Source organism: Chanos chanos, chromosome 8, assembly GCF_902362185.1.
Source record: "Chanos chanos chromosome 8, fChaCha1.1, whole genome shotgun sequence".
Lineage (NCBI taxonomy): Eukaryota > Metazoa > Chordata > Actinopteri > Gonorynchiformes > Chanidae > Chanos > Chanos chanos.
In genome coordinates, this window is record NC_044502.1 from 37,694,968 (window position 1) to 37,710,869 (window position 15,902).

At 39.6% G+C, this 15,902-nt stretch overlaps 2 protein-coding genes across 2 annotated transcripts; one reads left to right on the forward strand and one right to left on the reverse strand.

Annotated features, from left to right (window-relative positions):
* Positions 1 to 1,017: 1,017 nt before the first annotated feature.
* prelid3a (PRELI domain containing 3A) lies at positions 1,018 to 4,479 on the reverse strand. The gene is made up of 6 exons (XM_030782677.1): positions 4,448 to 4,479; positions 3,548 to 3,716; positions 2,760 to 2,849; positions 2,412 to 2,482; positions 2,111 to 2,213; positions 1,018 to 1,080 (listed from the first exon to the last, which is right to left on the reverse strand). Exons 1-6 carry the CDS (start codon positions 4,477 to 4,479, stop codon positions 1,018 to 1,020), a joined length of 528 nt encoding a protein of 175 aa, XP_030638537.1.
* Positions 4,480 to 8,263: 3,784 nt separating this feature from the next.
* On the forward strand, positions 8,264 to 15,136 carry mios (missing oocyte, meiosis regulator, homolog (Drosophila)). The gene is made up of 11 exons (XM_030782066.1): positions 8,264 to 8,301; positions 9,117 to 10,458; positions 10,672 to 10,770; positions 10,976 to 11,230; positions 11,861 to 12,030; positions 12,370 to 12,435; positions 12,656 to 12,814; positions 13,164 to 13,316; positions 13,516 to 13,720; positions 13,874 to 13,997; positions 14,236 to 15,136. The coding sequence occupies exons 2-11, from the start codon at positions 9,159 to 9,161 to the stop codon at positions 14,324 to 14,326; spliced, it is 2,622 nt and encodes an 873-aa protein (XP_030637926.1). The 5' UTR covers positions 8,264 to 8,301; positions 9,117 to 9,158; the 3' UTR covers positions 14,327 to 15,136.
* The last annotated feature ends 766 nt before the right edge of the window (positions 15,137 to 15,902 follow it).

Here is a 15,902-nt window from a genome sequence, read left to right on the forward strand (position 1 = left end):
CACCATTTCCAGAAGCGTCTCAAATAGTAACTCTAACCAAATGGCAGCAAGGAATACTTATACACTCTTCTTTTTCTTCATCTTCTCATTATTTTACGATAACAGTTAAAAGAAGCACTCTTTGTCACGTCTCCTATGCAGAGGAACCAATCTACAGTCTGAAAGAAATGTTTTCATCAAATCATTCTAGAAATTCACATGCAAACTTAAATTATGTGGTATAATTTTCATGGAAAATAACATTTGTTCTGTTATTTCATTGGATCTAAGTTTCTGAATTACATAGAAATATCAAACTGTTCCACATCTTGTTTAAAGATCTTGTTGGGAGGTAGTGTTGCACTCTTCATCTTACAATTCACATATGAAACCATGCAGACTGACTTCAGACTGACATACTTTTCACAACAGAAACTTTTAGTGAAGTCACTCTGTGCTACCTCTGACACACAGATATTCCAAACACACAAACGACGCCGGATGGTCAGTCTGGTCAGTTACACGTTCCAGAGTAGAAGCTGCTGATGCTGAGGTTTCTGACCATGTGTCCCAGTCCCTTGAGCCCTGAAATCACACATTACCCTTAAAATAACAAATCAGACATTGTATGTAAAATAACATTGACTGCGTTGTAGCACAATTGGCACAAAACGGTCATATTTGTAAGCATAGACCTCTCACAATGAAACCAAATGATGTATGGAGATAAAAACGCTTGTCAATATGCATAACAACATAAAAATATATACTCCTAATATATGAGTATTATGTTCTCATTTAATACAACTAATATAAGTTCATATCATTTTTGGTGGGATGTTTACCCTTATACTCATATGTGTTCACACATGTACACAGATACACAGAAACACAAACAAAGAGAAAAATGTGGCAGGGAAATCAGTATCACTGGAGATTAAATAAACCATATTACTCCACAAACAAATGTACAAATCACTGACTTTATCATGAAAGAGAAGAGAGCTGTAGTTACCCACTGTTTAACACAGCCACAGGTCACAAAGGGAGAATGTTCTCCCTTTCAGAGTTTTGAATGATCCACTCAATAGCATCCCATCCCTACAGGAAACAAACACATGACAGACAAGGGACTTAAGATTCCATTCATTCTCTTTTGAAACACATTGCTTACCTGGATACAGGCTGCCATAAAAACTTAATGGCCTACCTAAATAAAGGTAAGCATGCAAGTTTCTATGTATTAATAATCCAAATCAAAAACAATTTTAACATGGATAAGCATTTTTTATTTTTTTTTACAACAAAACACAACACAGTGATCCTGCTTAGACAAGACAAAAAGTGCCTGGTCACACACAACACTCTGAATATCAATCAAGTAATCACTATTACAGTGTAAATAAAATGAAGAAAAAAAAACAACTACTGTGCATTAAAGGCTGCGAACTGGTTCCAGTTGTTCCACTTAATTTCCATTGAAAGACCAACTATGGGCATAAAATGTCTTTGGAAGCTTGAGGGAAAGTCAACCTATTTGTTTGGCAAATTACTATTTGCTGGAGTTTTCCAGTTGCGTAATCTCAGCAAGAGGGAACTATCATCAAGCTTAGTCAATGTATGAGTAAAAGCTTTTCAAACTTTCGATTTTGAGTCTCTTTGAACTATGTTGCAATCATGTGATGTTTGGGTAGTCCAAGGGCTAAAATAAACTTTCAAATGACAGCTCACGAGAGTATGTTTTAAAATTTGAGAAACACAAAAGTTCACCCAACTCATATTACTTTTGCTATAGTCTCTGACATAAACAAATAAAAAAACAGAGAGATAGATAGACAGATAGATAGATAGATAGATAGATAGATAGATAGATAGATAGATAGATAGATAGATAGACAGATAGATAGATAGATAGATAGATAGATAGATAGATAGATAGATAGATAGATAGATAGATAGATAGATAGAGATCACATAAAATCCAAAATGAGACTTCGATTACTGGGAGCTTATTAGTTTATAGTATAGAAATGATCCAGAATGATCCAGAATAGGTTTTCTCGATGAAAATGGTCTCCTCCAAGTCATAATAACAAACCGGATTTTGAAATCAACTATTATAGACACACACCTTTCGTGCATTAGCTGACATGCTAATGGCCATCAGACCTTCCAGATAGCTGCTTAGACTCACTCCCTTTACTGTGATGATCGCCTCTTGGGTAAGAATAGTGCTATCAAGCAAGAGTATGAGGGAGAAAAAAAGATGATGACATAGTAAAACTGGTGAGAAAACAGGAGAAGCATGCAGAGATAATTGATATGCACGTCACTTATTGTGATCAATGCCTTTAACTTTGCATTGACTTTAAAGCAACTGCTACCACATGTAAATGACCTCTGAATTCAAACTGAATTATTGCTGTACTTACACATCTGGGTTTTCTGGATGGGGTCTGTATACAAGTCTCTCATCAACAGACACTAAATTAGTGAGAGTTATCTGAAACGTCAAAGTAAATTCCTAAGTGCCTTTTCTATTTTGTTACAATTTTAATGACAGGCATGACTTTTTAAGCTTTGTCTCAGAAAGTCTAAATTTGCAGCCTGCAGGTACAATGATCCTTTGAGACTACTGTCAAGGATAACAATACAAAGGATGATGTAGTTTAGAAGAGCAGCACCTTAAATTTTTTTCTGCAACATGCATGGGCATTGATATACAAAAAAGTTTGGGGACAAAATATCAGCTATATAATTTTTCTTAATTATCTGCTTACATTGGTTGAGCAAAGTTCCATTTTCTTTTCTGTGGGATCCACAATGGAGTGTTCTTTCACGTAGGTGATAGTTCGATTGGTCCCCAAAATCTAAAACAAAAGTGAAAATTAAGAAGAAGAAGAAGTTCTTATTGCTCACACACACACACTGGAGCAGTGAGCAGTGAAATTCAGTCTCTGCATTTAACCCATCCTATACACCAGTGAGCATGTACACACACACTAGGAGCTAGCAGCAATGGGCAGCCGCAGGTGCCCCAGGGACCACCTTCAGGTCTTTTTGCCAGTGCCTCGGTCAAAGTCACTGACAGGAGTGCTAATCCTAGCATACATGTCTTTGATGGTGAGAGGAAACTGGAGCACCCGAAAGAAACCCACACAAACACGGGGAGAACATGCAAACTCCACACAGAAAGGAACTGGGATGGCCAGGATTTGACCCCAGGGCCTTCTTGCTGTGAGGTGTCAGTGCTAACCACTGAGCCACTGTGAAGCCAAGAAAGTCAAGGTCAAGAAGGAAATAGGCCAAGAAGAAAATGCAATGCCGGCGTAATGACTTGACTTGTCATGTTATTACTTTCAAAATGAAGATTCAGTTTTGCGTTCTGTGTTCCTGTTGTCTTTAGATCACATGATTTAGGAATAATTTATAAACCCCTGATTTAGTTTTCATGATTAATGACATTAGATCAAACATAAGCAAGTTACATACTCCTCTATCTAAAATCCGTTACAATTAGAAATGTTAAGATTGAGTTCATTAGCTAGAACAATGAGGTGCTACTGACCGCTCTGACAATGCCTGGTAGGCCCCATTCAGTACTGAGCAGGCGATGACTATGAAGACGACCATTTGTGTCTAAATTCCTGTCCAAAACATCCACCCCCACAACACTGGGGTTCATGGGGTTTGGATATTTCCTCATGGCAGCTTTGATCACTGTCTCCCATGGGTAACTGTGGAGATGAATGGAACAGAGCAGAGGAAGAGAAAATATTTTAGACCCACACACCAGTCTCGGTTCCTCTTGTGACTAGTGGTTATAGGTAGGAAAATAAGAAGTGGACGGTATCAGGAATTTTATCATTACAAAGGAGGTCGTAGGCGATCACAGTCTTCTGCCATTAAGCAAACACACATTTGGTATGCTATGACACTGTTTACACTTTAAAGGGGAAGTTCTTACTTCAGCAATCTAATAATAGTAGCCCACTTAGTTTAAATACATTATTTCTTCATCGTGACTTTTCCTCAAAGGTTTAGTGTCAAAATAAAGGCATAATGAAACAAACAAGTTTCTTTACACAATAAGCTGATGATTTTTGTCATCGAACAATTATTTTAGATGAAATGACAGAAATTTGAGACACCACTGGGTATTCCATAAAATTGCCCTAATTCGTTGATTGCGTATCTCCACAAGTTCATACATTTAATGTCAATACATTTTAATGGTCGAATGAGCATCATGGGCCTTTGGATGAAAATGCCGGTAATCTTCGAAAACCTTAGCACGATAAGAGAAACCGTCGAGTACATTTAAATCATATTCATCGTTTGCCAGTTTTACCGCAGTGGATCGTAAGATATTTGCATGAATATCTGGATAACAGTGATGCAGCAGAACTAGCGATGAAGCGATAGGATAACGCATCCCTGTAAAGAGGCAGGGCGGACAACAGGCTACCTGAATATGTGTTCCGTGCTCCAGATCTTCATTTTACAATGAATCCAGCATTCATATCAACTAAAATATAGTTTAAATAATAACGTAATAAATAATATTTTCACAGCGTTTCTGATTTTTCCCTTGCCGGTATCATAATTGTCTGCAAAGAAATCCCTGCATCCATTCTAATGACACAGAAACGCCTGCAATGACAACGACCAATGGATAGTAAGTTCAGCAGTTTGACCAGTTTGACGCTTGGTGGTGCTTTGATGCAGATCCAAATTGCGTCAGCAAGTGCATACCTCATAATTAGGATTTTCCCCCTTTCTTATCTCACGAGTGGATTATCTTTATTTTTTCGAGTCATTAAATGTTGGCTAAAAATTTCTTCCGTCCAATGCTCATATTTTTGCTGCAGCTGCGGCAGCCTGTAAAGGACATCTGTTTTATATTAGCCTATGATCAAAATGTGTTGTAGTTTTGGTAGCCTTTAGTTGTTCGTTTATACAGAATCTTCTGTAAACTACATTGCTGAAAAATAACGTGTTGCTTGCTATACGTCGGGCGTGACAACAAGTGCTTCTTAGTTGGTGAATTAGGGGAATTCTCTAGTGGAAACTACACACGATACTGCGCACGCGCACTTCAAGTGTACTTTTCAAAAGTGGCTAATATTACTGAGGTTTTAATGTGGAGCTAGTTACACACTGACGCTTGAAGTGTTGAATTTGTGACAACTTTCATATGGACAGCTCTATTTCTAACCAGTTCGTGACTTCTGTTATCTCACCGGGTAAGATCATTTCAATAACTTGGTTTACAAACTGGAAATAAAATGGAACACGGAAGTATTATTGTAGATACAAAAATATCAATTTGATAGCATAATATTCTTCATCATGACGTTTAAACAGACACCTACAGTTGATTTTCCCCTTTATTTTTACAAAAGAAAAGCGATTACAGCACAGTCTTCGGGCGCTCTCCAAGTGTATGTCATCCATAGTGGTGGAACAAATGTCTTGCTGCTTGTGCCGCTCGCGCACCATCACGGAGTTTGAGGTTCAGGTGATCAAGTCTCGGGTCACCGATACACAGAGAGCATCTCAGCTGATGCAGGTGGTCATTCGGAAAGGCCGGAGTGCTTGTCAGCGCTTCTTCGATTGCCTCGGTATATGTAACCCAGCGCTATTTGAGAAAGTTACAGGATCTCGAGGTAGGTCCACGCGCTGGTTAAAACTTTTCTGTAATATATTATAGCTAACATAGCTGTCATCTCGTTCTGTCCCGTAGCCCTTAGTTATCTAAATAGTCTACATTTAAAGCCAATAAACCTACATTTACGATTTTTATTTGCTGTTTAGCTCATAAAATGCAGTTTAGTTCATAAAAAGTAATCTCTAATTATATTTTTTGTAGTGCTCAGACAAACTTTTTGTATCGAAAAGGTTGCTAACGTTGTATAAAACTGCTATAGAAAATATATGTATACCCTTGCGGTATACATGTGTATATATACATGTGTTATACATTTTGTACTCTTCGCTAATCGAAAATCTGTATTGCTTTCAGTAACAGAATTAGCTCATGAGGACCATCATCACTTGGACAGAGATATTATTTCAGGTATGAGGGGCTTTATTTCCCTAATAATTATTTTATCACCTCAGTGCCTACACCAACAGAAAAAAAAAAAACAATACAAAACTGAAGATAGCAGACAATTAATTCTGTGTTTGTCATAATTGCAGTCATGAAACTGCTGACTATACCACCTGAACCTGGTGAAATTATTTACAGGAAATGCTTCTTTGGAGCAGTTTCATGTGAAATGTAATTAACGTAACCTCTAAGAGAAATTAAAGTGCTTGTATAGACATTAGCATGTTAACTGCGACTAAAACACATGTTTTAATATAGCAAGACGAATTGTTCTCCACTATCTCATCTGATAGTGCAATATATAGCTCAAAGTGGTTTTCTGTTTTTCCTCATTCTATCATGTTTGCTTTTCACAGAGAGACAGAACAATCTGCCTGCATACATCATACATATTCACAACTCCACCTTGTCCAAATGTATTATTGGGAATAACAATGAGCAACACATAGTTTATGAACATCAATCTCTCCTCTCTCAGACTGAAGATTACATACCTGGTAAGAGTGACAAAAGTGTCCTGATGAATGTCCTATCTAGCCAATAATTAAAGCCATATAAGTTTATATTATATTATTCAGTGTGTTCCAGTTATATGCAAAAATGTGATATGAATGTATTGTAAAAAATGGATGAATATTACATTTGGATTAGCTTTTCCATATCCATGTTCATTCAAGTCACTTTTATCTCTTGATTCATTTATTAACATATAATCATGTAAACATGTAGCATTCCCTTAATAGCATGTAATAAATGAATAATAATATGTAGAATTTGTGGGAAAAAAAATGTTAAAAGAGAATTAAAGACAGATTCTACAGAATTTCTACCCACCCTGAGATATCATATTATGATCTTCATTTATTACAGGTACAGATTCAGAAGCACATAGTCTCTGTGATCAGCAGATGGCAATACAGAACTCAACGAAGGCTCAGACCGTCCAGATTGAAGGCTCCTACCTGGAAAATGCCATTATTGGGGACTGTAATACTATGGTGATAAGCCAAGACTCCGAGCAGAGCGAATTTGAGGAGAATGATGTTGTAGATTTAAATGAATGAAACAAATGTATAAATGTTTCATCAGGGAAAGAATGAGCCACATACAGGAAAAGGTCTGATCTAACTCAGAATCAGTGGCAGCAGGCTAAATGAATGTCAAGAGCCTCGCTCTAAAGATGCACTGTATTTGTGCTCAAAAGCTATTCTGGATGAAATGTAGTGTTCTGGAGTCCATATACAATGGTGTTCTAGTTCAGTCTGTTCTTACAGGTACATGCTGACATCAATAAGAATATTATTATGGACGTTATTAAGACGTGTCTGAACATCTCAAGGGTCTGATAGGCTAACGTGACATTAATGTGATTTTGGACACTCAGCAGACGAATTTGACACTCAAAGACAAATGATGTGTCTTTGTACTGAAGTTTAGTGCCAATATCTCTACATGTCTCTGCTTTTTCCTAATTGTCTGGAAAACATTTTAGTGGAACAGGTGCATCTAACAACACCCGTCATAAGCAATAGCTCATTTTTTGAGCGTGCATACCCTACCTGTCTGTGCTAGATCTGTGATAGAGAAACACTTTGCTTTCCATATTAGTCAGAGTTGGGAGGTTGTCGTTGTTTTATTAAGTTGTTTGAATTATTATGTAAAAATTTGCTTTCCTGAGTAAATTGTACTCATCTGCTGTTTTGTTTTCTGCAGTCTTTTTTTGACATTTAAAAGAAAAGAGAAGTACCTTCTATTGATCCCCGTAGGGAATCCTATTTGCGTATTATTTATCTCCTCCCAGTTCCTAGTTTGTCTGGTATCTCTATCTTTTGTGTTTTTGCAAGGTCGCATGTTTTTCCCTTAGAGATCACGTGCATAATCATCAAACATGCAACACTGCTTGACATACGGCATTGTCACCGATGCATGATGGTAAATTTTGTTTTTTTGTGCCGCAATGGTAAAGCTACCTCTGTTTTAACGACAGTTTAAACGATTATGATCAAATGTGGATATTTACAATAAATTTAAATACTTTTGAGAGACAAAATCCAAGACCTATTTAATTTTTTATGATTACCATACCCTAATTTGGAGTACTATTTTGAAATAGCGCCACTCTGGTGATCATCTGTAACGGTTCTTACTAGAGCTGGCTTCACGCTTTGTAAAGATGGCATACTTCAACATGATGTCCCTATGTACGTGTAAGTGTTTTGTGATATTTTTGTCTGATACAATCGTGTTTACGATTAACTTAAAATGAGATCGCCATCAGATGTTTATGATGCACATAACATCGAGTTTGCTCAATCCAGTTTACTTGCTAATTGTAAGTAAGTTGGCCACAATACAGTTTGCTAGCAACGGTTACTTAGCAGGCTAACTCACTCCACTAACTGTCCGCAGTGACTAGCAGTTCTCAGTTATTGATGACGGCATTACTATGTTGACGAATTCTGAGATAAAAGAAGTAACTACATTTTCAATGATTAGCTCGGCTTGTATTTCATACTATTGTAACACCTTTGTGAGGCTTCAAGACAGTCAATTTGCTAAATGTCCAAAGTATAGCACCTTCTCATTCTAACCTATGTTAGCAAGTCGACTTCCTCTACCCTGGTCAATAATATGTACTTGCAGAACAGCAGTGGCTATGATTTTGTCACGGCGATTCTGTCTAGCTAAACGACAAGCCCCAGAATGGTTCCATCGTTGAGAATGCGGAGAAAGCATTAGCTCATAGTTCATAGCTCATTGCAACATAGTTATAATTGCAGGAGAGTCACTTTAAGTCAGCCAGACTTTCTGGCAGGAAGCGTAACTGGTGGATTTTGCGTGCACGTTAGTCAAATAGAGGCAAATTATCACGATCTTTGTCAACTGTAAGTATACACTCATAAATAAACTCTTTATTTTAAACGACTGAAAATAATTCACATTTTGCACCATGGGTTTGTTGAAGTGCAAGTAAGTGTACCGTTTCGGTTTGTATAATGTAATTTCTCTTTAAAACACAAAGCAGGTATCAGCGACTCATCGGAATACTTTTGACTCTCTTGCCATGATGAGTGGCTCCAAGCCAGATATTCTATGGTCTCCACATCATGTGGACCGATACGTGATCTGTGACTCTGAGCTGAGTTTATACCGAATTGGGGCAGTAGGGAGTTCAGAAACTAAGGCTGGAACTCTCCCATTGTCTGAGGAGACTGCAGCCACATTGCTTGCTATCAATTCAGACACCCCTTACATGAAGTGTGTGGCCTGGTACCCAAAACATGAACCAGAGTGTCTTTTGGCAGTGGGACAGGCAAATGGGAGAGTGGTCCTTACCAGCCTTGGACAGAGCCATAACTCAAAATGCAAAGAGCTAGTGGGTAAGGAGTTTGTGCCTAAACATGCGCGACAATGCAACACTTTAGCATGGAACCCGGTGGACAGTAATTGGCTAGCGGCTGGTTTGGACAAACATCGGGCTGACTTTTCAGTCTTGATATGGGACATCAATAGTAAATTTTCCCCCGAGGCCTCAGTCCCTGCTGAGAAGATTCGTCTCTCATCTGGAGACACGGACTCAGGCCTTGTTGTGACCAAACCGCTATACGAGCTGGGTCAGAATGATGCTTGTTTGTCCCTCTGCTGGCTCCCGCGTGACCATCAAAAGCTGCTACTGGCTGGTATGCACCGCAACCTGGCCATCTTCGACCTAAGGAACACCAGCCAGAAAACCTTTGTCAATACGAAAGCTATCCAAGGTGTTACCGTGGACCCGCACTTCCAGGACCGCGTGGCGTCATTCTTTGAGGGTCAGGTCGCCATATGGGATCTGCGTAAATTTGAGAAGCCCGTGTTCACCTTGACGGAGCAGCCTAAACCACTGACCAAAGTGGCATGGTGCCCCACTCGCATGGGTCTGCTGGCCACACTGACTCGCGACAGCAACATAATCCGACTGTATGACATGCAACACACTCCCACCCCCATCGGGGACGAGACGGAACCCACCATCATCGAACGCAGCGTTCAGCCCTGCAGCGAGAGCATTATCAGCAGTTTCGCCTGGCACCCGTCCGCTCAAAACCGAATGGTGGTGGTGTCGCCCAACAGGGTGATGACTGATTTCACTGTGTTTGAACGCATTTCGCTGGCCTGGAGTTCCACCACCTCCCTGATGTGGGCGTGTGGCCGCCATCTGTATGAGTGCTCAGAGGAGGCCAACGCTGCAGACAGGGATATTGCCACCAAAATGAGGCAGCGTGCCCAGTCACGGTACGGGCACGATACTGTGCAGGTTTGGAGAAACCACGTCTTGGCTGGAGGAGACGACCCTCAGCTGAAGTCCCTCTGGTACACCCTGCATTATATCCTTTCCTGTGCTTTCGCTACACTGTAAATGACCAGTGACACCTTTAAATGTTTACACCTATGGTAAAAAAAAAACAAAAAAAAAAAACGGGTTCAGGTAAGAATTGAGGTGATGTATGAATGTAAATAAGGAGAAGAATTTAAGCCCTAACCTGTATAAAGATGTTATTGCGTAGTCTTTGTGTTAAACTTTCCTATATGTGACTCACTCATGAAGCAATATACCGAAGACACAGAGCAGAGACAACAGGGCAACAAACAGTCTCTGATCTATTCAGGCATCAAGAACATTGTCAAGTCCAGCTCTGGTGAGTGGCCAAGAATGACATCAACAGATGACCTTTCTGAGTGACATTAGAGTGTGCCATGTTTTAAATCAATTTTAACTCTGAGACATTCTCCTCATGTTAGCTGGCAGTTTGGACCCTTGATATGATTTTTATTAATTAATCTAATATTAAATCATTGCATTAATCCAAGTAATGCCTTCTTTCTCTTCCCGCGCTCCGGCAGGGACGACAGAAATCCGTCGGTGTTGGACGGGCTCTGACAAACAGACAGATGTGCCACGTTACCATAGCGAGGAGAGGACTCTGGCGCTACAGCTGTGTGGCTGGATCAGTCGGGGTCCGGACATCGACGTGGAGCCCTTCCTCAAGTCTCTGGAGCAGGAAGGTGAATGGGAGAGAGCAGCTGCTGTGGCCCTCTTCAATTTAGACATCCGCAGAGCCATCCAGATACTTAACAAAGGAGCCTCTGCTGAGAAAGGTACTGTACTGACCTGTGCTATTCGGTCATTCACCTGTGGTTTTTATTGTGGTTGTTAGACTGTAAGTATTACCATATTGAAAAGAGTCACACGCAACATTTTTAATCTAAATAGAAGATATTACTGTTTTTTTTTTTTAATCAAATTGGTGCAAAGTGCACTTAACTTTTTTTACAGTTCAGCTTCAGCCTAATGTGGTTAAAAGTGGGATGCACACAAGCTTAAAACTCCTTACAGTTTTTTAGAGTTGCTGAATCCAGAACGATCTGGAACAATGACATGGCTGGAGCACTCAGCTAGTTTGTGGACTGCTTTCTTCTCTGTGTGTTAATGAATAGATTCTGAGAGAGTAATTAGAGGCAAGGTGTTAACAGAGTCTTCAGCTTACTGTTGGTTCACCTCTCAAAGTCAAAAATAGTTCACTGATGATGTCTTTGTGTGAGGATTAAACATAGGGATAATACCAATGTCTGCTAATGGAGGGTTACTATTTCGTGAGAAAAAAACACAGAACTGTCTTGACTTTGTTAATTTTCTTGTCTTTTATACCTAGCAAAAACAGTAGTGTTCTAGGGGCTTGTTCATGTTAAACGGCTAAACATAACTAGCGATGTTCCTCTTTTGATCAGGTGACTTGAACCTGAATGTGGTTGCCATGGCACTCTCTGGCTACACAGACGAAAAGAATTCGCTGTGGAGGGAGATGTGCAGTAGTCTGAGACTTCAGCTGAAGAAACCATACTTGTGTGTGATGTTTGCCTTCCTCACCAGTGAGCCAGGGGCCTATGATGGCGTGTTGGTACGTAGGTCGTCTTTAAACCAGGATGCTCATATTATTTTGAAAAACTTTGAAGCAACATTGCCAAATAGACATTTTGACTGTTGTGGTAGTAAAAATGGAAACTCTCACTCAGACTGATTAGCATAAGCGAGATGTTACACTGGTATAACCTCAGAAAGGGAACGTGACCTTTGGGGTATTACTGGTCACGTCAGCAATATCTCTGATGATGAAAAATACAATTTTATATGCAGATATGAAATGTGTGAAGCCTGTGCATTTTCCAGATATCTGCAGTATCAGGGTGAAACAAAACTGAGTGGGTGGTCATAGAAACCTTTTGTCTCTTATCCACAGTATGAGAGCAGCGTGGCAGTGAGGGACAGGGTGGCATTTGCCTGCATGTTCCTCAGTGACACCCAGGTAAACCCTCATCGCTCGTCTTGTATAGTTTCATTCGACCTCTTTCCTACCAAAAAACATTCGCTGATGTGTTTTTACCTTTAGTTCTGAATGTCAAAGAACTGTACTGCATACTCTACTGCATGTCCTTGAGTTTTCATACTTTATTAAATTAAGTTATTATATTTCAGTTTAGAACTCTCAGGAACCATCTTCCTTTTATCTTTTTGTCTTCATGAAGTTACCACGCTACATTGACAAGCTGACCAGTGAGATGAAGGAGGCAGGTAATCTAGAGGGCATCCTGCTGACAGGTCTGACTAAAGATGGAGTGGACCTGATGGAGAGCTACGTAGACCGCACTGGAGATGTCCAGACGGCCAGCTTCTGCATGCTTAAGGTGCTGTCATCTTCAAAATGAAAAGGAATATTTAAAAAAAAAGTTTGTTTTAAACATATTAGTTAGCATAACATTATTTAGTTTTTAGACTGATCGCAAAAGTATCAGTTTTAACAGTAAGACTGTGCATTCAGTATGTTAAGGATTGGGTGTATACTGGTGCGTTCAGTATGTTAAGGACTGGGTGTATATTGGTGCGTTCAGTATGTTAAGGAGTGGGTGTATACTGGTGCGTTCAGTATGTTAAGGAGTGGGTGTGTACTGGTGCGTTCAGTATGTTAAGGAGTGGGTGTATACTGGTGCGTTCAGTATGTTAAGGAGTGGATGTTCGCTGGTGTTTGCTCCTCAGGGCTCCCCAGGAGAGGTGGTGAAGGATCCTCGTGTTCAGTGCTGGATAGAAAACTATCGAAACCTCCTGGATGCATGGAGATTTTGGCACAAAAGGGCTGAATTTGATATCCACAGGAGTAAACTAGACCCCAGCTCAAAGCCCCTTGCTCAGGTAAGCAATAACTTAACAGTGATTTGTTTGTGTTTCCTAACTGCTCACTGGTGTTCTATTGAGGTCAGCATGAGTCAGCTGTAACTTTTACTAAATATTTCATCATGTTTTTGTTTTTTTTTGTTTTTTCTTGACCTTTGACGGCTCTGCATGTCGTAAGGTTTTAAAAAGGATGTACGTTTCCTGTGTTTCTGCGCAGGTGTTCGTGAGCTGTAACTTCTGTGGAAAGTCCATATCCTATAGCTGCTCTGCAATGCCTCACCAGGGCCGTGGTTTCAGTCAGTACGGCGTTAGTGGTTCCCCCACTAAATCAAAGGTCACAAGTTGCCCAGGCTGCCGAAAGCCCCTCCCTCGCTGTGCCCTTTGCTTGATGAACATGGGCACCCCAGTATCCAGCTGTCCAGGTACTAATATCTGTGTGAGAAAACTCAAAGAGCCAAAGAACTCACAGTAATGCTCACACAGCCATACTGCTGGTGTAAAATAACAACTAAAACACGAGGCTTTTACATAACTGTTGAACCGGCCGGCGTTTTTCCTCTTTTGTGTGGACACAGGGAAATCAGACGAGAAAGTCGACCTCACAAGGGACAAGAAGCTCGCTCAGTTCAACAACTGGTTTACCTGGTGTCACAACTGTCGTCACGGAGGCCATGCAGGTCACATGTTGAGCTGGTTTAGGTAAGAGAGTTTCCATCCTTTTTTTTTTTTTACGGCATGTATAAAATCTTGTACTTCCATTTGATAAACAGTATAACTATGTATCTGTGTATGGCTTATTTTCATCAGAATAAAATGAATAAAGTAAAAGGAATATGATTGCTTTCTCCTTAGTTACAAACAGTGCTTTGCTTTGAGCTTTTTAAGCAATGTTGGTACTGGTTATACATTTTTTTTTTCCTTCCTGTTTCACCCCCAGGGATCACAGTGAATGTCCAGTCTCTGCCTGTACCTGTAAATGCATGCAGCTGGACACCACAGGCAACCTTGTGCCTTCAGACAGTGTATAGATGTCTTTCTGCTGAGACACTACATGGTCTTCCAGAGGAAATGCACCCACTGCAGGATTCACACTGCCCTCTGGAACAAACAGAGGTGTTAAACTGGAGGACGACTGATCAGTTCAGGGCTGTTTGGATTGCCCTATTTAGTGTGGTTAAAGTTTGTATGAAGTCAGGTCTTTGCAGTCTTTGCATCGGCTCTTGTGGGCGGGAGCAGACACTTGTAGGCGAATTTTGATATAGGACACTGGTTTGCTGCTGTCCGCCTTGTTGTTGAAAGTGTAACAGCACGGGGTAAAAAAAAAAAGCAATGCGTACAAAATTGTGTTTTTGAATAAATGCAACTATGTTTGAGTACCTCACCATCAGTGACTTGAAACCTGTGAGCAGAAAAATATAAATGTTTTAGCATGTATTCTCTTTTAGGTCGTGGTTGTACACCTGAAACTATGAAGCACTTTTGATGTATGAGATGAGTGGTTTCTTTGGTATCTGGGTGATCCACTAGGTTAGGGTTTAAATTTCAGAACAGAAGTGTGAATTTGTCCAAATCTTGTTTAATCAAACTCTGCCGTCTCCAACCATCACCTACTTTTAGGCACAAGGTAGTGGCACTGGTATATGCCTTACATGCTGTACACACGTAAATGGCACATTAACTTAAAGTGTGTCATTTTTCACTACCAAATTCTACTCAGTTTATGGACATCCTCTTTTAATCAAGTTAGAATGAATGGTAGATTATCTTTTTAGGATTATCACAGAGGAAGGTAACCTCTTAGGGCATTTATTTATAAAAGGGAGCAAAAGTTATCTCATTTTAAACTGAATTTACTTTCTTAATACCGTCACCGAAATGAAATGCATACATGTACTTTCTGATTCAAGTTCAGAATGGAAATATGCTCATACTAAGTGGCCACACAGATTATTAGTTTATTTTTATATGTATTTTCGTAACATCTAATGGAAATCTGCATAAGTGTGTAATTGGAAGTCTAGAAACTGCTGGTGTATTTAGACCACAGGGAAGGAAGACACCTTAGATGAGATTTTTAATCTCATTTTTGGCACCATTAATGCACAAGCTTCTTTAACAATCATGAACTCAATTTCTGATTATATTTAATGGTAGTTGACTTTTGAGAAAGGAATTTGAATTTTTCTCTGTTTGAATATATTTTCACTGAAAAATACAGATCACTTGTGTTAAAAAAAAAATGATCAAAGCCTCCTTGTTGAGTTCTGCTTTTTTTTCTTTTTAATTCATAACAAATACATTGAGTAGCAATAATAAAAACAATTGAGCCTTAAATTTAACATCTCATTATATCTATGATCTTATTAGACTACCTATGTACTGTAATTAACATTTTAAGAAAAACACCATGGCACTTCACAAAACCAAAACATACACAGTTACAAACGGTTTGTCTAGGTAATGAGGTTATGAAGCCCCCGTATTAAGATGTTAGTCAAAGCCGCCGCTGGGTGGTAGTCTGAGCTCTGCTCAAACAAACACGGTGCAGGCCTCTCTCGTGCCGTGACCGCAGTTTGATAAAAAAAAAAAAAGATGTTGCACAAC

Excerpts from the sequence above, each read along its gene's own strand:
- prelid3a (XM_030782677.1), bottom strand. The coding sequence starts at position 4,479 with ATGAAGATCTGGAGCACGGAACACATATTCAG. Across the intron at positions 3,717-4,447 it reads AGCACGGAACACATATTCAG|TTACCCATGGGAGACAGTGA; the intron begins GTAGCCTGTTGT and ends TCATCTCCACAG. Across the intron at positions 2,483-2,759 it reads TGGAACTTTGCTCAACCAAT|ATAACTCTCACTAATTTAGT; the intron begins GTAAGCAGATAA and ends TTGACGTTTCAG.
- mios (XM_030782066.1), top strand. The coding sequence starts at position 9,159 with ATGATGAGTGGCTCCAAGCCAGATATTCTATGGTCTCCACATCATGTG. Across the intron at positions 12,436-12,655 it reads TGTTCCTCAGTGACACCCAG|TTACCACGCTACATTGACAA; the intron begins GTAAACCCTCAT and ends GTCTTCATGAAG. Across the intron at positions 12,815-13,163 it reads CCAGCTTCTGCATGCTTAAG|GGCTCCCCAGGAGAGGTGGT; the intron begins GTGCTGTCATCT and ends TTTGCTCCTCAG.